The 23,709-nt window shown below is 31.5% G+C and overlaps 1 protein-coding gene across 2 annotated transcripts in view; it reads right to left on the reverse strand.

Annotated features, from left to right (window-relative positions):
* The window catches only part of LOC115243267 (collagen alpha-1(XVIII) chain), a 334,384-nt gene that overhangs the window by 296,167 nt on the left and 14,508 nt on the right, over positions 1 to 23,709 (reverse strand). For both annotated transcript variants that reach the window (XM_029820094.1, XM_029820093.1), the window contains exon 2: positions 9,114 to 9,184. In XM_029820094.1, coding sequence (XP_029675954.1) covers positions 9,114 to 9,184 — 71 coding nt within the window. The remainder of the gene's footprint in view (positions 1 to 9,113; positions 9,185 to 23,709) is intronic.

The following is a 23,709-nucleotide window of genomic DNA, read 5'->3' on the forward strand; positions in this document are numbered from 1 at the left end:
ATATATATATATATGGGTAAATATTTTAAAAGTGCAAAACAAATAAAAATATATGTAAGTTATTTTTTCTATTAATAATAATTTGTTTACACATTAATTAAAACTCTGTCTAAAATATTAAGTTAATTTTACAAATAAATTATACGCACATATTTTAAATATGTACAACTCATTATAAACTTCAAGTAAACAATTGAAATAATTATTTCTCTCAGCAGTAAAATATTTAAAATACTGTTTTCACAAACTGTTTATTCACTGTTTATTCTCATTCTATCTTTCTTAGATCTATTTCTTTTTTACGGCTTATATCTATTAGATTTTTCTGCTTATTTTATTAAATTATGTTAATTGTTGTATCTGAATTAGTATTACAATATTAGATGCGCGCGATAATTAGTTTAGAAACAAATATTAATATTTCTTGATTATTTTTCTTAGTATATAACATTTTTCCTATACAAAAAACATATGTTTTCAATAAATATTGTATTTAAATAAAATTACTCTTATATGATTGTCTTTGATAATATTTATTTTAAATGTGCGTATTTCTCTCCAATGATTAAGCTGACATTTCTAAACTAAGAGTTGAAAGTAAAATATTAAATGTCATGTAGATATCTTTATGTCTAACATATTTCTATTCTTCTGAGTTGTAGAATGACATTTACTTTCGAGAATGACATTTATATTCAATTTAACATGCTGCGAGAAGTTACAAACACGCGCCGGTTAACAATACACGTGGTTCACAAAGTCCGATATGCGTGGCGAAGTAAAGATATGCTTAAGAAATCGCCTGATTGTCAATGATCGATGAATCACTGCGGATCATTGGATCCAAACGTGATTACGAGACGCGCTCACGCACATCCGATCGACGCCTACATCCGGGACGTATCTTGGCACGTTTCTAAAAAGAAATTCAATGCTTCTTGCGACAGTGTCACAAACGTATTTCATCACAAACGTTTCCACCGCCTTTGTATCTTCTTCATTTTCGCTTATCATGCATGTCATCGAGTGCTATTAGCTTGTCCGTAATGCCGGATTATCTTAAACATCGTGCAGCATGATAATTAATTGCCATCTGCTCGTGCATTAAAAAGCGTTTCGATAAAAAACGCCGCTTTGAAATTCTGCCAAAATTAATTTATCAGAAGTTTCTTTTTTAGAAAGTAAACGCACAGATATTATTAGAAACAGAATCTCTTTCCGCGAAAATTATATTTGTGACAATCCGCGATGTATGTCAAATTTTATTATGTTGAATAAAAAATAGATTTTCAGGCCAATAAATAATTCGATACAACATAAATTTAGAAATTTTTATTTAATTCGTATTTTTTTTCTCTATTAACAAAAACACATTTTATATAATCGTATCTCGTTTAATATACAGGGTGAGTTTTTTAACTAGAGACTACAAAATATCTGTAAAAATAAGCATTGTACGAAAAAAATGTTCCACATAAACCCTCAATATTTTCGAGGGAGCAATTCTATCCCGCAAAAGTTAGCAGCCTACCGCCTTCCCTGGGGGTGGAGCTGGGGGTAACTTTGAAATCTTAAATGGGAACCCCTATTTTTTATTGCAAATTCTTGTAGCTTATCTCGAGAGCTTTTCAATAAAGTAACTTTATATAAATTCAGGTTAATTGCATTTGCATATTTTAAATTATTTGCATATATTGTATAATACTTAATTCATGTAAATCTAATTCACTTAAGACATAAAATTTGAAGAATGTATAAATAAAATTTTGTAGCTCTAATTGAGTTTATTCAATACAGAAGTTTCCAAGCTTGTCACTTATATATAGCTTAATTATTGATGAGCATTGCCTGGAAAACCTTATGGCAGGCATCTGTTAACTGACTAACCTAAATTAACAAACAGAAATAGAACTTTTCAACGGTAGGACACGATCAATCTAAGCGTATAAAATTTTTATAGCTTGCGGGGCTCGCCTTAATTTCGCTCTCGTTCCCGGAAGTGGAAGGCGGAAAATAAACTAAGGGCGGTCGCGTTTTCCTACACTTTTAACTCTGCTTGCAGATCGTGGTCTCATAAATTTTAATCATGCCGACGTCTCATCTGTTTTTAGAAAATTAGACTATCCACTGCTCTTCGCCGGCGCAGCGATACGCGCTGTGTCTAGCATTCCTTTATTTTTCATAACGTCAAACCTAATATTTTTCTTTTATTAGCCAGACTTCGTAGCTGCTTTCTGTGGAACATGCTGGATGGAACATTGATAATATGAATAAAAGCAAGTTGTTTTATGGAAATTTTTCACGTGGAAATTTTTCATTCGCAACATTAAATATATCAATAATATCATATATCAATAATATCTTACATACAATGTATAATACAATGATATTTAATACATTCGTTTTCTGTAATGCGTATAATAAAAAGAACTAGTCTTTTCCCTTATACAGTTTGCAATAAATTAAAAAAAAAATGGAAATTATTTATTTCTTAAATTTTGTTAATTTAACCATAAAACCGAATCTGAAGAATAGTTGTTAGATTTAGAATTCATTTTTACAATAAATATGGTATAATAATTTCAAGTTTATTATTTATTGTTTAATACTTCTTTAAAAATTCAAGATAACTTTTTTGTTTACATTCATTATATTATCTCCCAAATTTCTTCTTTTGCAATTTATGGCAAGGATAATGTAATTTTCAATATATTCGAAAATGTACGGGCATCGCGAATCAAAGTTTCTATTTTTACATTTGTAACTTGATGCAAAAGAAAAACTCGATAAACATTTTTCCTTTGCCATAAAGATTAGATTCGATTTTACTATTCTACCTTTAGTAGCGTATATCCTTCTGAATCGAAAGGAGAATTGCAGCAAGATCTCGAGAGTGGAGTGCGAGCGTTTCCTGCAAACGCGCCGCGATGCGAGAGAGAAAACAATGGTTTTCTTGATTCATTGCGATCTTCGATATAAGAGAATAAAAGGACCGTTTAAAAAGCCAGATATATATAAGAAATATTTTCCGGTGAATAAATCCGTGCGCGGCGCCGCACAATAAAACGCATTTATCCTTGCCTCGAGATAAATTTGCGGAAATTGGATCTGAACGCCGCGCACGATTTCCATCCGCTTTGGGAAACGCGTTTAATTTTGCAGTTTTTTGTATGGATGAGAGGGAGAGGGAGGGAGGGAGGGAGGGAGAGAAAGAGGGGAGAGAGAGAGAGAGAGAGATCTCGCGCGCGCGGTCGACAAGTAAAAATGGGAAACACGATTCTCCGCCGGCATTATACATCGCGCTGAAGATTATTTCCGCAAATCCCGTAATCTCGCGCCGTTATAAAATGGATAGAAATCGCGTTCGGTTACGATAGAATTTTTAATCTGTACGAACGAATCAAATCGACGCAAAAATCATGTCGGGCGTCGCATCGCGTTACGACGCATATCTCGTTCGATTCGATTCGCGGGTCCGATTCAATCTGTCATCGGAACAAAGATCAGCCATCTTTATGGTCGTCTATCGCAATCGATTGTCGTTCGCGGCGTGTATCGAAATCATGCGACTATAAATCAACCGTAGAACGCGCGATGCCAATTTATCCTATTTTCATGTCCGTATTGCAGTGCCTTGCCAAAACATTCATTCAGTAGACGACTAATATAAGGCAATATTATCTATATAAGTCTGCATAACAAGATAACGAAATTCAAAATAAGTAATCAAAATAACAAGCCATCACTAAAGAGATAAATTTAAAATATTATAACAACTTGAAAAGATAATTTTTGTTAAAATATTCGGGTGGAGTTCCGAATAGGTGAACCCTCCGATTTTTTTGAAACTACACTGATTCTTCGATAATAATTCGCCGAGATTATAATCGTCGCGATCTTTTGAACGTTGATCAAATCTTATCGCGAGAAGCGCCAAAAGAAACGCGAGAGTAACCTTTTTCCAAAAACGTAGCGAGTGGGAGAATGAGCAGCTTTTTAATATACGCAAGAGTAAGTGCGCAAATTGAAATCTTTGGTTAATTCGTTCTTATTACGACAAGGTAAACTGGCAGCGTCGTTTTTCTGTCGTTTTATTATTCTTAATAAAGACGACCGGCGCGAGATTAAATCTTCTTTGCGTTTGCGGAGCGTCGCCATGGGTTATGAAATCGTCGCGAAGGAACCAGGACGCGACGAAAATAATCATTGCATTTCAAGAAGAGACAATAGACAATAATTATGCTCAAAGACACTGTTTTATTAACTCGTCCCCCAAAGGCGGATGATTCATCTGACGCTAATGACATTCCTCGTGACGTTGATAAAAATTTCATTAGCCAAGAAAGACGCCATTTATCATAAATTATTATTTCATGAATTATTACTTTTATTGTTATGCATACAAACATAATCAAGTTTACCATTTCTTATTACTAACAAATGATGAAATGTATTTTTATTAGATAACATTTCAGATAATCGTTTCGTATTTGATTTTCGATGACCGCTTTTTAATCGAATTAGAAATTCATCTAGTTATATAATCTCGAAAATAACTGTCGCATTTTAACTCGTGAGAGTAAGGTAGAGAGGAACTACAAGTAGGACAAGAACACAGACGAGATTACGGGATTGCGGCATGTCTGACCATACGTCGGCTTTACTACTGCGGAGGTGAGCAACTGGCGGTTCTCTTGTCAGGAAGGGGAAGTGAAAAATCCTCAGATTCCCTCAGGAATCGTCGAGGTATCCTTATAAAACTGGTAGATTAGAGTGAGACGTGACGAGAGCACGAAATCCGCTCTGAGTATTAAGCATCCCGTCGATGCGAACAGAGCGCATCGCACAGTTATATTCGGACATAGACATGATTCGATGAGAGGCATAAGAGACGGTTAAATATATATTGTAAAAATATAGTCATTTTGCCTCATTTTTCATGGAAAAAACGTATTTTTATCATATAAAAAAAGAAATTTAACATTTTACTATCAATTTTAATGGAATTTAATTTTTCTGTAAAAAGTCTGTAATATATTAAATATATTAAAAGCATAAAAGCATCAACAAATATGAAGAAAATAATTCAATACATTAATATCAAAAAATATCAATAGGCCGGATTATAAGCTTCGTAAATTTTTCAATTATTTCTGGACTTGCTAGCGAAGGCTATTTATGTACATTGAATAATTAATCGATAATGGTATGGCGGTAACGACAATGTTAAATAATTATGATTGGACAAACATTAAATTTTGATGATCAGAAACATTAATGTAAACTATAAACAATATAAAAGAGTATCGGAAAATTTATAAACGTAAAATGCGCATAATGATATAATAAATTAAACAAAATTCTCAGATTGATGTAAAACTTAAGAATCTCTGTGTATATGACTTTATATAATTAAATTTTTTTCCGGAAAGAAAGATATAGGAACGATATTGCTTTTGTTACGAGACGAAGAAGGAAAAATGAAAACGAATATTGAACATTGTAAGGGTTAAAAGCAAATCAATCGATCTCATTACAGTCGACGGATTGCGTTCTCATCAGTATAAATTGTTCAATCCACAGTTCTAATTCATTGTATATTGAGAATATCAAGAACTCAAACTAAATAAAAACTTGAAAAAAGACATTTATTATATTAGTAAGGATTTTTGCTCAAAACAATAAATAATAATAATTAAACGCTATGCGAAAAATTTTTTGAATAAAACGCTTATAATCTAATACAAATAAAAAAATCGTTTATGATACAAAAATTACATGCAATACAAATTATCCTATTAATTAAAATCGTCGCGCAAGATCAACGCTCTGGTCGCGACGTATACGTAAATTCATGCACATTCACAACAATTTGTCCGCAGCTCTTATCGCCTCTCTGATATCATTATTCACTGCTTGACTAAATACATTCCGTACTTAACATAGTAATAAATCACTAGTCACGTAAGGCGAATTGTAATGGCAAGCGCGGAGAAAGGGGGTGTGGTCGAGAAAAAAGCTGCTGAATATTCGCGCAAAGTACCTTCGCTCGGGGAGAATAGAATCCCCCGAGGAGAATATTGCAGCGAATCGTCAGCGAGTAAGATACGCGGAAACGGGCAGAGGAACGTACATATCCTCGCGAGAGCCGTGGAGTCCATTAGCGCTAAAAATTAACTTTGTGAAACTCACCCTTTTTCTCGCCGAAAAAATCCGCGCGGCTGCACGTCGCGCACAACGCGACGAAGATCACCAGTGACAATCTGCAAACAATTATATTTCCTACATCATTAATCATGATAGTTTCTTAATATCCGGCATGCGTCGGCTGAATAATATAGTAAATATTCACATTAAGTCAATCCCTTCAAAAGTCAATGACTTTGACATATGTTATCAAGGTCATGACCCTGAGTAACATCCAAAGTTTTTACTGTTGTTTATTAAAAAGTTATTAACAATTAAATTGTACGATAAGAACAAAATGCGAAAATCTGAACTTCTCCGATTAAAAAAAAAGAACGGTAAATCTTCAATACAGGAGCGACCTCACGAAATTTTTTAAAACTCACATATTTTATGTATTTTAAAGCGTAGAAAATGAAACCGTTGAAAAAAAATGTTGCTCTTATTCCCCTGTTTTCTTATATTGATAAAATAGAACAATGTGGGGATAATATTTCTGTTTTGTTAATGTGTTTGAGTGTTTATTTTAAATATTGTTTTGTTAAATACTGTTTTAAATATTGGACTTGAGGGGCAAAGCCCCTCCCCCGCCCACGCATTTACTTAAATACTTAAATATACAATTAATATAAAATTTATGCTCGGAAAAGTTCAGATTTTTGCATTTAATACTTGTCCTTATCGTACAATTTAATTGTTAATAACTTTTTAATAAACAACAGTAAAAACTTTGGATGTTACTCAGGGTCATGACCTTGATAACATATGTCAAAGTCATTGACTTTTGAAGGGATTGACTTAATGTGAATATTTACTATATTATTCAGCCGACGCATGCCGGATATTAAGAAACTATCATGATTAATGATGTAGGAAATATAATTGTTTGCAGATTGTCACTGGTGATCTTCGTCGCGTTGTGCGCGACGTGCAGCCGCGCGGATTTTTTCGGCGAGAAAAAGGGTGAGTTTCACAAAGTTAATTTTTAGCGCTAATGGACTCCACGGCTCTCGCGAGGATATGTACGTTCCTCTGCCCGTTTCCGCGTATCTTACTCGCTGACGATTCGCTGCAATATTCTCCTCGGGGGATTCTATTCTCCCCGAGCGAAGGTACTTTGCGCGAATATTCAGCAGCTTTTTTCTCGACCACACCCCCTTTCTCCGCGCTTGCCATTACAATTCGCCTTACGTGACTAGTGATTTATTACTATGTTAAGTACGGAATGTATTTAGTCAAGCAGTGAATAATGATATATAATCTCGAAAATAACTGTCGCATTTTAACTCGTGAGAGTAAGGTAGAGAGGAATAAGTGGATATTGGAATAGTTCTAAGTAGGACAAGAACACAGACGAGATTACGGGATTGCGGCATGTCTGACCATACGTCGGCTTTACTACTGCGGAGGTGAGCAACTGGCGGTTCTCTTGTCAGGAAGGGGAAGTGAAAAATCCTCAGATTCCCTCAGGAATCGTCGAGGTATCCTTATAAAACTGGTAGATTAGAGTGAGACGTGACGAGAGCACGAAATCCGCTCTGAGTATTAAGCATCCCGTCGATGCGAACAGAGCGCATCGCACAGTTATATTCGGACATAGACATGATTCGATGAGAGGCATAAGAGACGGTTAAATATATATTGTAAAAATATAGTCATTTTGCCTCATTTTTCATGGAAAAAACGTATTTTTATCATATAAAAAAAGAAATTTAACATTTTACTATCAATTTTAATGGAATTTAATTTTTCTGTAAAAAGTCTGTAATATATTAAATATATTAAAAGCATAAAAGCATCAACAAATATGAAGAAAATAATTCAATACATTGATATCAAAAAATATCAATAGGCCGGATTATAAGCTTTGTAAATTTTTCAATTATTTCTGGACTTGCTAGCGAAGGCTATTTATGTACATTGAATAATTAATCGATAATGGTATGGCGGTAACGACAATGTTAAATAATTATGATTGGACAAACATTAAATTTTGATGATCAGAAACATTAATGTAAACTATAAACAATATAAAAGAGTATCGGAAAATTTATAAACGTAAAATGCGCATAATGATATAATAAATTAAACAAAATTCTCAGATTGATGTAAAACTTAAGAATCTCTGTGTATATGACTTTATATAATTAAATTTTTTTCCGGAAAGAAAGATATAGGAACGATATTGCTTTTGTTACGAGACGAAGAAGGAAAAATGAAAACGAATATTGAACATTGTAAGGGTTAAAAGCAAATCAATCGATCTCATTACAGTCGACGGATTGCGTTCTCATCAGTATAAATTGTTCAATCCACAGTTCTAATTCATTGTATATTGAGAATATCAAGAACTCAAACTAAATAAAAACTTGAAAAAAGACATTTATTATATTAGTAAGGATTTTTGCTCAAAACAATAAATAATAATAATTAAACGCTATGCGAAAAATTTTTTGAATAAAACGCTTATAATCTAATACAAATAAAAAAATCGTTTATGATACAAAAATTACATGCAATACAAATTATCCTATTAATTAAAATCGTCGCGCAAGATCAACGCTCTGGTCGCGACGTATACGTAAATTCATGCACATTCACAACAATTTGTCCGCAGCTCTTATCGCCTCTCTGATATCATTATTCACTGCTTGACTAAATACATTCCGTACTTAACATAGTAATAAATCACTAGTCACGTAAGGCGAATTGTAATGGCAAGCGCGGAGAAAGGGGGTGTGGTCGAGAAAAAAGCTGCTGAATATTCGCGCAAAGTACCTTCGCTCGGGGAGAATAGAATCCCCCGAGGAGAATATTGCAGCGAATCGTCAGCGAGTAAGATACGCGGAAACGGGCAGAGGAACGTACATATCCTCGCGAGAGCCGTGGAGTCCATTAGCGCTAAAAATTAACTTTGTGAAACTCACCCTTTTTCTCGCCGAAAAAATCCGCGCGGCTGCACGTCGCGCACAACGCGACGAAGATCACCAGTGACAATCTGCAAACAATTATATTTCCTACATCATTAATCATGATAGTTTCTTAATATCCGGCATGCGTCGGCTGAATAATATAGTAAATATTCACATTAAGTCAATCCCTTCAAAAGTCAATGACTTTGACATATGTTATCAAGGTCATGACCCTGAGTAACATCCAAAGTTTTTACTGTTGTTTATTAAAAAGTTATTAACAATTAAATTGTACGATAAGGACAAGTATTAAATGCAAAAATCTGAACTTTTCCGAGCATAAATTTTATATTAATTGTATATTTAAGTATTTAAGTAAATGCGTGGGCGGGGGAGGGGCTTTGCCCCTCAAGTCCAATATTTAAAACAGTATTTAACAAAACAATATTTAAAATAAACACTCAAACACATTAACAAAACAGAAATATTATCCCCACATTGTTCTATTTTATCAATATAAGAAAACAGGGGAATAAGAGCAACATTTTTTTTTCAACGGTTTCATTTTCTACGCTTTAAAATACATAAAATATGTGAGTTTTAAAAAATTTCGTGAGGTCGCTCCTGTATTGAAGATTTACCGTTCTTTTTTTTTAATCGGAGAAGTTCAGATTTTCGCATTTTGTTCTTATCGTACAATTTAATTGTTAATAACTTTTTAATAAACAATGAGCAACGGCTAAAACTTCTTGGATGTTAACTCAGGGTCATGACCTTGACAACATATGTCAAGATTATTGACTTTTGAAGAGGTTGACCTAATGTGAATATTTACCATTAAATAGGGATGGAAAGCGGAATATTTGGAACAATTGAAGCAGAAATGATTAAAACAAAGCTGAGAGGGGGGAGGAGGTTAATTTACTGGGAGGGAGAACGCCGCGGCTAGAAAAGCTACGTGATCCCGCGATAAAATTGGCGCTAGAGCGATTTGAACTAACAATGTTATTGCTAAAGGAGAACAATGGAGACAGATCTATTATACTATAACTAGATTAGGCAATAATCAACTCGGAGATCAAGAGAAATGGCTTTCGATATTATACCAAGTTTTACTTTGATACGTGCCTTTGTAAGGATCGATTTTGTCAACACAAAACGTGATCACGACCTGTAATGAGTTAAACCTGCCGAACACGATATAACAGTTTAGCTTGACACAACTTTATCTGTTTCCATCGCTTTTAATTTAACATAACATATACATATAAACTTTTACCACCTCTTTCTGATTATATAATTGGCTAATTATATAAAAATCATATACAATTGTGTTGCATATTATAACAGTATAAATCCGTTTTAATAGCTAAAAACTATACAAGTTAAACAAAGAAAAAGAACAAAACAAAGAAACTCGTTATGTAACATTTCCTTCAATTTAGTGTTTTCGTGATTTTTTCGAATCTACTATTAAGAGGTCTTCCTAGTTTGACGTTCTGAAAATAAAGGCGATTTTTGTGAATTTTTTTAAAGAAAAGTATAAAATATATTAATTCTAAACTTTGCGCATTTATTAAATAACATTTCAAGTATACCCTGAAATTTTTTCGAACAAAAATATTTGTTTTGTTCGGAGTTATAATCTAACCAAGATGGCTAAAAAAAAAAATGGCGGACATGATTCCAGCTGTTATAGTCATCTGAAATAACAAAACTAAAATGATTCTTAATTTGTATGAGTGTAGTTACCGTGCGACCTAGAATTAAAAAAAGATATTGAAAAATAAAGAAATGGCAGTGTCTAAAATCATTTTTCATCAAAAAATTGGTTAGTTTTGTAAGTCGCAAAATTTGAATTTTGCAAATATCAATTTAATTCTAGTTCACACGATAACCACACTCATACAAATTAAGAATCTTTTTGGTTTTTTTATTTCAGATGACTATAACGGCTAGAATCATGTCCGCCATTTTTTTTTGAGTCATCCTGGTTGGACTACTATAACTCCGAAACAAATATTTTTGTTTGAAAAAAATTCAGGATATATGAAATGTTATTTAATAAACGTGCAAAGTTTAGAATTAATATGTTTTATACTTTTCTTTAAAAAAATTCCCAAAAATCACCTTTATTTTCAGAGCATCAAACTAGGAAGACCCCTTAAATCTCACAGCATAAAATATATTGCATAAAATTTGGTTTAATTATTTGTATATATTTATTCAATGCATATGCATTATTCAATGCCTTCGCGTGGCTCATAGAAACAAATCGTGACTCGCTTGTTGTAACGCGCTATAAATCTCGGTTTCCCTCTCTCTTTCTATCTCTCCCTTTCTCTCTCTCTCTCTCTCTCTTTCTCTCTTTCTCTCTTTCTCCCTTTTCCCGATTCTGCATTATTATTCCTTGACTAGACTAAGGTCAGTCGAACACGGGAAACTCGGTAAGTGTGACACGCATTTACATCTCGACTTGCACAACAGCCGGCGCTCACATGGGCGTAGCTAGTCCGTCGATCGTGATTCACGATCGAGAATGCCGTACTTGCGCAACAATCGCAAACCTGCGAGAACGGCCGTGCCCATCGATTTCGATTTCCATTTAACAAGGACGTCGATCCCGCCCCCTCTCCCTTTCACGTTCAACAGGCAAATGTTGACGAACGATTGAATTATCGATGCCGAGCGGAGTAAAATTCACGTTTTGCATAATGTAAGAAATCGTAAAAAAACTAATCAAATGTTGCAAATGTTTAGATATTAACGATATCTTATCATAATATGATAAACCCCATCAAAACAAACTGTAGATGAAGATTGGAATACGAAATGTGTATTTCTTCTATTAACTTCTTCTATATTGAATTTTTGAATAATTAATATAAAGTAATAATTATTTAATGTGTTGTTAAAATATTTATTTGATTTTTTTTACATATTAATATACATATATTATTCGAAATATTTATTTCTAATATGTTACAATATTATGTAAACATAGTTTAATTTCTAATCTTCATCTATATTTTTTTTCTTGTTAGGAACTGTAAGTAATCAATTAAAACAATTATTTCTCTCATTACATAAAGACGGTAAAATAATTGAATACTATTTACACAATTTGTATTCATTTTATTTATTTCTCTCTTATGGCTTACATCTCTTAGAACTGTTCATTGTAATTTTTTGAAATATTCTTTAATTATTTGATATAACATTACATGAAACATTTGTTATCCTAATTAATTAAATATTTCAACTATAAATAATATGTAGCATATTTTTTTGTAAACAAATTCTTATTAATAGATCTATAAAATATTTTTTTGTAAAAAGTTGATTAAATATTAATCTCATATGGAAAAGATGGGATTCCCAAACTGCCATAAAAAATATCAATTTCTTAAAGATCATTATCAGGCAATAATCTTCGCAACTTAGGAAAACATGCCATTATTATCAAGGAATCTCGATTGCTTTTCGTAAGATCATTAAACATTTTTAAAGCTTCATACAAATTTCATGAGAGCCTACTACTTTCACAGAAGTTTAAGCGGTTGCGCCGAGTTTCGTTGAAGTTTATAACGTTTTATAAGGTCTCATGAAATATCCGAGGTTTCATAGGACGCAAGAATTTTATAGAGCACAAGAAACTTTTACGTACATATTGCATGTCTTCGCTAAGCTCTGTGCGACGCAATAAATGTATCGCAAAATTAAATACTAAATACTATAAAGTGATTATATAATGATACAAGAAATGATGTAGAAAAAAATGTGATAATATAATAAATGTGATTATATTAAAATTATTCATATAATTATACATATAATTATATATATAAATTATAAATTATTATTAATATATGTAATTATATAATAATATAAATTATATACTAATGCTACATATATAAATAATAACTTTGATTTAATACTGAGGATTTCATATACATAGTAATTATTAAAAAAGAAGACGCAATCGAATAAGCTGATACAAATGTATATCTCCAATCAATAGGATGTATTAAAAGTTAATATGTGAGTTTTATAACTCTTTTTTATATATTTCTTTTATATATCCTTCATATTCTTGTACACTCGTTACATGTCGATTTTACGCAAGACTGACTAATAACGCTGCTATTCATGCGTGTAACAGAAGCGTTAATAGAAATATATCGAACACAATTGAAAGATCTATTTTTAGCGACTGATTCTGCTCATTGTGTACTTAATAACGTGTGTAAACATTTGATAAAGATGATAATCCTACTAATTTCTAAATCGTGCGAAAAGATTATGACAATTGATATTTGTGTTCTTAGAAAAACGTCATAGATGCCACTTCTCACAAACTTCATAAATCACTAGAAAACGTTATTTACTTCTAAAATGTTTGATAAAATGATTACTCTATATTCAGTAATATTACATTTTAAAGTATAAATCATTATTTTTATTACCGTTATGTAAAATAATTGTGGTTGTGTGTGTATTAGTGTATATGTAGTATGTATATTTGTTATATAATTTTCAACTCCTTTTATCAAAACATGAGATGTAATCAATTTTACACTCTTACAATCTTTCTTTAAAGATTCGTATAATTATAGATAGCATTAAAGAGAGTTCAGATAATAATTAAATATTTTATAAAATGTCAAAATGTAAAGTAAAAGCTCATCAAGATTATATTTTTTCTGCTTATTTAGAAGCATTAAAATTAAAATTACAATGATATAATAATTATCGTTTAATGATCAAATGAGAAAGGAGATTGACATGAGCGTTTCTGATTTATGCAATCTCGCGTTACACAGTGTTTTATTTCTTTCGATAAGAGAGAGTATCACTACTTGTGCATGACATCACCGCAAGAAAGAGGAATTCTTTGCAGGAAAAAGTGGAATAAATCTCAATGCGGATGGAGAGAAAGAGTAGCCGTAAAACAAAGAGCGGAGGAAAACCACGGCGATAGCGTCGAGATGATAATCGACCGCTCGTTTGAATAATATATGATGTAGAATACCTCTTTATAAACACATAAATTTTTCATCCTCTTATTTTTTAATTCGGCAACTTCGAAGGAAACGAAGATAACAGAATCTTTATAAATATGTGAGCTATGCATATACATATGCACATGGTTTATTAATATAATAATACTAATAATATGTAATGTTGATAAAATTTACTTACGTGTAATAATTGTAGAAAAAGATTCAAGTTTTACTTCAACAAATCACAATGTTTTTAATAACCTAAAATATTTCACAACAGTATACTCTATTTTTTACACTGTTATCTAATCAGGTTTTCTGATATTAAGTTTTTGTTTCATCGTTGTCAATTTAACAACTTTAAATATCAATAACTTTATATGACAAATACATAGAATTATTTCTTATTTTTATTTTAACAAGGATAATAAACTTTTTCTGTGATAAATGACAAATGTATACAAGATGTCTTCCATTTTTCTAGGTAAAAAAAAATGTTCAAATTAATAATAATTATATAATAATATTAATAATAACTGCTTATATTAATAAGAATAGAAACAATTTCTATATCAAAATTAGTTTTTAAATATCTAATGACACACAATAATTTAAACAAACACATTAATAAGAGCTTATAATAATAATAATAGATTGATAATAATAATCTTTATGTGTATATAAAATAGTACAAACGGGAATAAAATAAATTATGCAAAACTAAAATTATTATTATAAAAAATAAAATTATTATAAAATTATTATTTTGCAATATTTTTAATAACAACATAACAAATAAAGAAAAGGGGAGCGCTCGTGCATATAAGTTTCGTAAACTCTTGGAGCTACTCGAGTATCGTTTACAGAAGCTACCGCTGTTGCACTATAAGTAAGCCTCTTTGCAACAACGAGACGATTCACAAAATGAGAATGTGGAGGTCCTATCGTCGACGATAATGACGACGGATGACGACATTCCATTAACCCACTGGCCCGAGTAGCGATATAAAAGAACCGAGCTTGGTCCAATGAAAGCACGGAACATGTGTACCGGGTGGTGGTAGAATAATTAAGCGAAACGACGATGACGACGACGACGACGACGACGACGACGACGACGACGACGACGACGAGAACGTCGACGTCGAGGAGCTCGTTAATGAAGCGAGGACCCTTGCAAGTCGAAATTCACGGAAGAAACTTGGAAAGAATGGGTGATTTCAGTGCAATATATACGGAAGAGAGGAAGTGCTGCTAATGAGTTAATCTTGCTTTAGGGCCACTTGTTTGCGATGAATGAATTAATTTACACTAGAAAAAGCTAGGTATCTAAATTTTTATTGATAATTCAATCGCAAAATTTAAGATTTCCCATTTTTCTTCATAACTAACTTTTTTATCTATGTGTCATTAAAATTTGATATTTTAGAATTGATTTTTATAATGGAAAAACTAGATTTTTTAACTTTATCGAAAAATATGTAATTTCTCTCTCTTGAAGGATGTTTATTTAAAACTCGATATTACTAATGTAACAAAATTTGAGAAATATGTATTGTGTAATAAAACATAAAACTTCGAAAAATAATTTAATAGATTGTTGTGGGAACATTGTTTATATTGATTAATGCCAGAAACATATGCCAAAGATATTCGTACAGAAGAGACGGATCTTAATCTCGTTTATAACCTCGCATATCTCTTATGTCAACATAATTTACGATGAAAAATTGCATGACATAGAAAAGAAAAAAAAAGCAGCGTATACTAAAATCCATGCCGATCATTAATTTTCTGAGAAACCGCCATGACGCGTGAATACCACACATAAACTTCATCTTAGAATATATTTATGTTCTATCTCACCTATACAGACACATTTCATACGATATATATGCAACTATACTAAATTTATGAAAAATAATACAAAGCGTAAAAAATTATGTAAAAATTTAAAATAGATTTTATGGAAATGACTCACAATATATTGTTAGAAATATTTTTTGATTTGCATTGTGTGGCTAATAATTTTAAGAGAATAATTTCGTGAATGCACCCGCGCACAAGGACATAAGCTCAAACATAGCTTGCATGAAAATTCCGAAGAAAATAGAAGTCGATGTTTCTTTGTGCGTATGTGTGTGTGATGTCATGTCTTACAAAAATAAAAGCAAGTTGTTACGATAAAAGTCTCGATAATAAATCCGCTTTTAAAGAATCATCCTCGTAATACCGGAATGTTCTGCAATTCCGAAATTGAACTCATATATTGACTATTCAAAGTAAATACGAGGGGCAGTCAAATATAAATCGAACTTTTTCCAAAACATTTTAGTCGATCAAAATATTTCCAACACACACCTAAGTCATTTTTCTACATAGTTTCCACTAAAATCTAAGCATTTTTGCCACCGGATTGGCAGTTTTTTTATTTCCGTGTCATAAAAAGTAGTGGAACGTGTCCGAAATCAATTGCGCAAACTGAACTTCTTCCAAAATATTCTTTATTCGATCAAAATATTTCCAACGCACACCCAAATCATTTTTTTATATAGTTTCCACTAACATCTAAGCACTTTTTCCACCCGATTGGCAGGTTTTTATTCTCGTGTCATAAAAAGTAGTGGGACGTATCTGAAGCTAATTGCGCACAAAAAAAATGTTGCTTCTGCACGACTGCTTGCTAGGCCTCACACCGCTGCCATAACCTAAGAAATTCGCTCAACTGCATTGGACCACCGTTGAATATCCCCCTTTATCTCGATTTATCTCCGTATGATTACCATTTGTTTGGATCACTAAAAGAAGCGTTGGGAGGACAATGATTCGACAATAATGAAGAAGTGGAAGAATTCGTGTGCAATCGGTTTCGGATAGGTCCCACTATTTTTCATGATACAAAAATAAAAGAACTGCCACTCCGATGGCAAAAGTGCTTAGATGTTAATGGAAACTATGTTGAAAAATGATTTGGGTATGCGTTAAAAATATTTTGCTCGAATAAAATGTTTTTGGAAAAAGTTCGGTTTATATTTGACTGCCCCTCGTATAAATAAATAATTTATTTACAAAATCAATACACATAAATAATTTTTTTACGCATTAATAAATATATACAATTTTTTAAATTTTATTTAGAAAATTTTCTACAGCTGAGAAAAAATCTGCGGCAATAATCAGAAAAAATTTGTTAAAGAAATAATTGCAATTCTTTCAGTTTATATAATTAAAGTATCCTTGTTAAACGAGTCTGCGCATTTACTTTATTTAACAATGCTAAACAATACTGGTGCTTAAATCACGATAATTATTTAGACGAGATACATGAAATGTTCATAGACAACATTAACGGATATTTCGTCAGCAAGAAAACATTATGCACACAATACCTATCTTTAAATCGGAGAGGGGAGCGCCAAGATGAAACTTTAACCTCGAGATTGTATCGATACACAAGTCAAGTCTTTGCGCTTTTCTTGCGACATAAAATTTATCGCGGAATTATTCGATATTATCCGCTAGTTGACTTTTAGATTATTATCGAAACATTAGTAATGATATTATTTGATATATCATCTCCTTTATGCGTACCGATGATATATGTTACGAAAGTTTCTCTCGTATAGTAATGTTTTGACTCTCTCTTACTTTGAATTATATTTTAATCTTTCTACTATCAAAAATATCGCAAAATACTAAAATATAATAATATATGTTGTACTTTACATCATATATAATTTATATCATATATATATATATTATATTTTAAATATTGCCAATATAATGTAATAAAATTAGATATGTAGCATAAATATTAAAAAAAATATTTAATAATTGGGCCGATCACAGATATAAATAATTTAACTTTTTTCATCATTTTGTAACTTTAATTAAAATAATAATTAAAATATAATAAAACGACGAAATATATGTATATAAATACAAAAATATAATATAAACATTATCTGCTTAAGATTAAAAATACTCAAAATAATAATTTTACACTTTAATGAACGAATATAATTGTGTTAGAAAATCAACCTAAAACATTGTTTATCTTCCTTCATTATTTAATTAGCTTTCGAGTGCAATGCTTGTCGTTCTATGAAACAGGGAACACAGTATCGCACTGATTGCTCTCTGAACATTGTGGAAATGGACCATGTACATTGGTACACGAACACAACGATGCAACTTTAACATGCCGCAAATGCAACCGATTTATTTCTATTCACAAAATAAGCACAATTTGTGCCTCCTATTGTGTAGAATAGTGAAAGAAAATATTGTCGAATCGCGGTTAATCAACTGACGCTCGATTTAATAACAATATGGTGCAATTTCTAATTTGTCATCTTTCAAGATATATGTATATATTTCATACTTCAACTTTTTTCTGTTATTTATGTTAGTATGTATTATAACAAACTTTATCTCTCTTTTTATAACGCATTGTCGCGTTATATGCTATGATAAACAAACAAAAGATACGATCGTTGAAAATTACTTGCCTAGAAGCTTCAAAGAAGCGGACCATGCGTTCACGTTTCATCACGATTTTGCGATCACTGCGCGACTATAGAATCTCGTAAATTTATAGCGGAGCAGATGGATGACAGAAAATAAAGAGACGTATTTATTTTTGTCTCCGAAACGACGAGCGAGTCGAAGAACGGACGTTGAGCTTAATTCGTTTTTGCAAAGAGCTCCATTTCTAGAACATTCTGTTTATTCGTTTCTCCAAACATGGTCTTGAATACGGTGAACTCTGCCAGCAACGCTAGCATGCTCGTTACATTAGTGATTATTATTTCGTTAAGTGATAAAATAGGAAAGCTCTGCTTTAATATATTTCCAGCAGAAAAGCTGAAAATCGCAATTGTCTCAAGATACAATTGTAATGTCCTTAAAAATTTCGATTTAATTTCTACGTTTACCGATAAAGAAGAAAAATTACCTTTGCACAACAATTCAAAGAAAATCCTTCTTGAAAAATATCACTATTCTGCTTTCGTATTGACAATGAGCATTTCAAAACTGAATATTTAAAAATTTTGATGAATTTATTCTAATTTAATCTAGAATTTCCTACATTTTCTATGTTTCCTATGTTTTTTCAAAGATGCGCTGCGATGAGATAAATCTTGAGAAAAGTAATTAATTCAGGCAAAAATGAGTTAAAGTCATGTCGCTGGTAAAGAGAAAGAAAGGAATACGAGGAAACGCGTATGTATGTTTGTTTGAAGACTTTCTAGCTGCTCTTTTTTCTTCTCTCTGGGATGAGGTAAATTGTTAACGTTACAGACGGATGTCGTTTCTAAAGAAATTCTTTTGGTAGATACGAATAAAATATAAATTGTCAATGGTATAATAATGTTGTAAATAAACTAAACTATGTTTACACAAGTGTTCTTAAAAATTATCACCACTTTTCTCTCTCTCTCTCTCTCTCTTTGACTGATTAGCGAATCGATCGCTTTGAAATGATAATTTGATCAGAGATTTTTCTGAAACTTCCAAATTTTTCTCTTTTTGAACTATTGTACTTTTACTGACTTGAAATTAATTAAGAAAAGTGAGGTTTTTATTATCTACTCAATTTTTTTAAGATTTAAACAGATTAAAATATCTTTGATCTAATTTTTTCTTTTTGATATTTCTAATATAATTAAAAAGCTATTATATATTAATGTTTATTTTTACGTAAAAATGGACCGCAAATTGAGGAAAGAAATTTAAAAATGACATACAGATGCTTCCTCTATAAGAAACTGATAATAATGTAATATGTAAACTCAGCGTCATATAAAAATATATGTCAATTTTTAATATCGGAATTCTCAGCTATTATATCACAGAAAAGTTTAAGATAACGAGTCTAACGATAAGCAATAATGATACCACAGACCACTTCCAGTATGCTGCATCATATGTAAACATATACTGACGATGAGCATCAATAACTCTTACGTACAGCTTGCAAACTGAAATCTTTTTTACTTCCAAGAGTGAAAAATAATATTGAGAGAGAAATAATTTGTTTTCTGACTTAGACTTAATTACAGCTATTTATAATTACTTATCACTGTCTGAAAATGTGATATTATAAAAAGTTAATATTCCCTCAAAAGGAATATTATGATAAAACTTCAGTCTTATTTATATATGAACTCCATTAAAACAGACTTGTAATTCGCGGAATTTGTTTCTTCGTCGGGTCGAAGAGTAATAGCATTGAAACAGATTTGATCATCTCTTCTGAATTTTCTCTTTTAGAAATTTCCTTTGTCAGAAATATACAATTGCACAATTGAGTAAATAATTGCCTCGGTATGCGAACAACAACGCGCTGCTCTATATCTAATAACGCGCGCGTTATTAAGTCTATAAATCAATAATATGACTTTATCATGACATTGTATCCTTGTATTCGCGATAAAATTGCGATTGGCAAATTTAAGATAATTGCAAGGTTGCAGATGGTAATTGTATAAAACCGTTTTATATTTCACGAGACAAATAATTCGCAAATTATATATCAATCGCTGCAGAAGCGATATACGATTTTTAACCAATAAGATAAATTTTTCATGTATGTAATCAATTTCAGATCGTGAAATTTATTTCAATTATGTGCGAGAAATAAAAAACAACTCATAAAAAGACCTGTGAACTTAACACTTTGAGAAATTATTTAAAAAAGCAATTATTTTAATAAAGTACATAATATATTAAAAAATAAAAATCTCCAGATTACATTTAGTGACTATTAAAAGAAGATTAATAAAATAGTAAAATATAAATAAGATTTTATATATCAACATATCGGTATTCGAGTGAAAATAAAATGCTCTTCAAATGAAACTGACATCGCAATTCGACCGATGAAACCTTGTTATTCTCAAGTCTAGTGTTTCTCGAAATTTTAGTGCTAAAATTTTTGCTTTGTTGCAGCAAGATTTTTGAAAATCGGGAACAATACGCAAAATTGTGCAAAATGTAAAATAGATATCAAGTATCATTTTTATATAATTCAAACTTAACGACACAATTATTATTATTCTCTAACTATTAAAACATACAATGCATAGTTGTCATATATTTTTAATACCAAATTGCTTAGTGTGAAGTTAATAACGAATACAATTAAAGTCGAGTCAAGTCAACTGTATAATCAATCACCTCTTTAATTAAATAAAACGGCTTCCAATTTGCGTGCAATGTAAAGGTCACATTTAATTTTCCTTTTAATTCCGGGTATTTCGGACGATTTATCGATGGCAGGAACCTTTTCGTCTCGTCGCTGCGAGCGACTTTCATGGCGCAGGAAGGTGAAGAGGAGCATTATCTACGTGCGGTTCGCGGCCCGGTCCAGCAAGAGAGCAATAATTCAGCAACGATTGCAGAGAGAAAAAGAGAGAGAGAGAGAACGACGATCTCTTAAACCGCCTGCGGCACGTCGCTATCTATAAACTGACGTTTAGAAGCCGCGCGCACCTCGAGGCGATAATACGATGCTGCGCGAACGCGCTTCGAATGCTGGACCATAAAGATCCCGGCGACGAGTAAAACGTGCCTTCGTATTCCGATCGAATTCCGGAAATTCGATCCGTTAGGAAATCAGCCGTTATTTAGGAATCGGACGTATCAATAGCTCGTTATGCTAATTCATTTGCTCGTACAAGTTTAGCCCGATTCCACTGACTATAAAATTGTAGTTTGGCATTTAAATCTCGAGTAACAGAAGTAATCGGATCCCAATCGTTCCTCTTATTGTTCAACGAGATTGATCAGTACAAGAAAAATTTCAGTAGCCCCTCTTGACACAAATTTTTGTAATATGCAAATACGAATATTAATTATGACTCATTTTCAATGTATTGAAATACTATGCTTCCTTTTTACATTTTTCATATCGAGAGATAAGAACTCTACTCAAAATATTAAAAAATATGGTAAAATACAGATCGTCCGTCCATAAATGTCCGAGCGAATATCTCACAACTGATTAAAGTTACAAGAAAGTTTAATAAGAAAAATTAGCACAGTTTTTAATCCGCAATAAAGCGCATGTAAAAAAAATTTTTTAACTCGTAACCTTTTCATGTTATGAAGATCACTATTGTTTTTTTAAATGGGAACCCCTATTTTTTATTGCACATTCTTATAGCCCTTCTTGAGACCTTTTCAAAACACTATAATAAAGTATTTTTTCATTAAATATTTTTCTAGTTATTTTATATCAAAATATGTCAGATTAAGATATAAAATAATTCGAAAAATACTTAATGAAAAAATACTTTATTATAATGTTTTAAAAAGAAGGGCTATAAGGATATGCAATAAAAAATAGGGAGTTCCATTTAAAAAAATGATAGTGACCTTCATAACTTGAAAAAATTACGAGAAAAAAAGATTTTTTTGGTAAATATAGCGAATAGGGAACCCAGCCCCAATGACCTTGACCTTGACATATGTTGTCAAGGACATAATTCTGAGTAACTTTTTCTTCTAATTTAATCGTCGCTCGTTGCTGTGTGTTTACATTTGAATACCTTCCCTCAATGTTTATACTACTTCATGTTCATTTTTTATTATTTTCTGTACTAATGAATTCTGATGATGACACAGTCTTGTTTAATTCTTCCAAGCGTAAAGTTCTTACTTTTCAATATATTAGAACAAATAATAGCATTTCGTTAATAATACAATGCATTTGCACGAATTTCTTCATTTAACATATAATTATGATGCTCTAATACAGTATCTTATTGATAAACAAGTTATTCGTGATAATATTCAATGTCCAAAATGTAGAAATATTATAACTTATACAAATATATTTAAAAGCTTTATCATGCATTGCACTAATAAATATTATAAGACTATATCGGACTACATGGACGAAAAAGACGACGGATAACATGCAACTTTAAAATAACACTTGGGTTTCTAAAACTCATATGGATATGGTAAAAATTTGTCGGTTTATTGGATATTTTTTAATAATTAAACCACCACGACAATCTCTTATATGTAATGAGTTGGAAATACATGATAAAGCTGTTGTTGATTGGACAAATTTTTGTAGAGAGGTATGTAAATTAATATTTGAATGAAATATTCGGGTATATGTTTATATTTGTTACTTATACATTTTTATATGTATATTGTTACTTGTGCATTTTTATATTTTTCTTTTTTAATATTTAGTTATTATCGGACTGGTTAATAAAAGAACAACAACTTGACGGAGAAGGGATTATTGTGGAAATAGATGAAGCCAAAATTGGGAAAAGAAAATTTAACAAAGGCCGTATGTTAAAAGGACAGTGGATATTTGGTGGCATAGAACGTGCCACAAACAAAGTTTTTATTGTACCTGTAGAAAACCGGAGTTCCAAAACGTTATTACCATTGATTCGTAAATATATTGCTTCTGGTTCAATTATTTATAGTGATTGTTGGCGTGCTTATAATGATCTCAAAAATGAAAATTATACACATCAAACAGTAAACATCCTGAAAATTTTGTTGATCCTAATACTAAAGTTCATACACAAAACATAGAGAGATTATGGAGAGAAATGCGTGCTAATCTTCCACGT

This window comes from Formica exsecta, unplaced genomic scaffold, assembly GCF_003651465.1.
Source record: "Formica exsecta isolate Colony F162 unplaced genomic scaffold, ASM365146v1 scaffold71, whole genome shotgun sequence".
NCBI lineage: Eukaryota > Metazoa > Arthropoda > Insecta > Hymenoptera > Formicidae > Formica > Formica exsecta.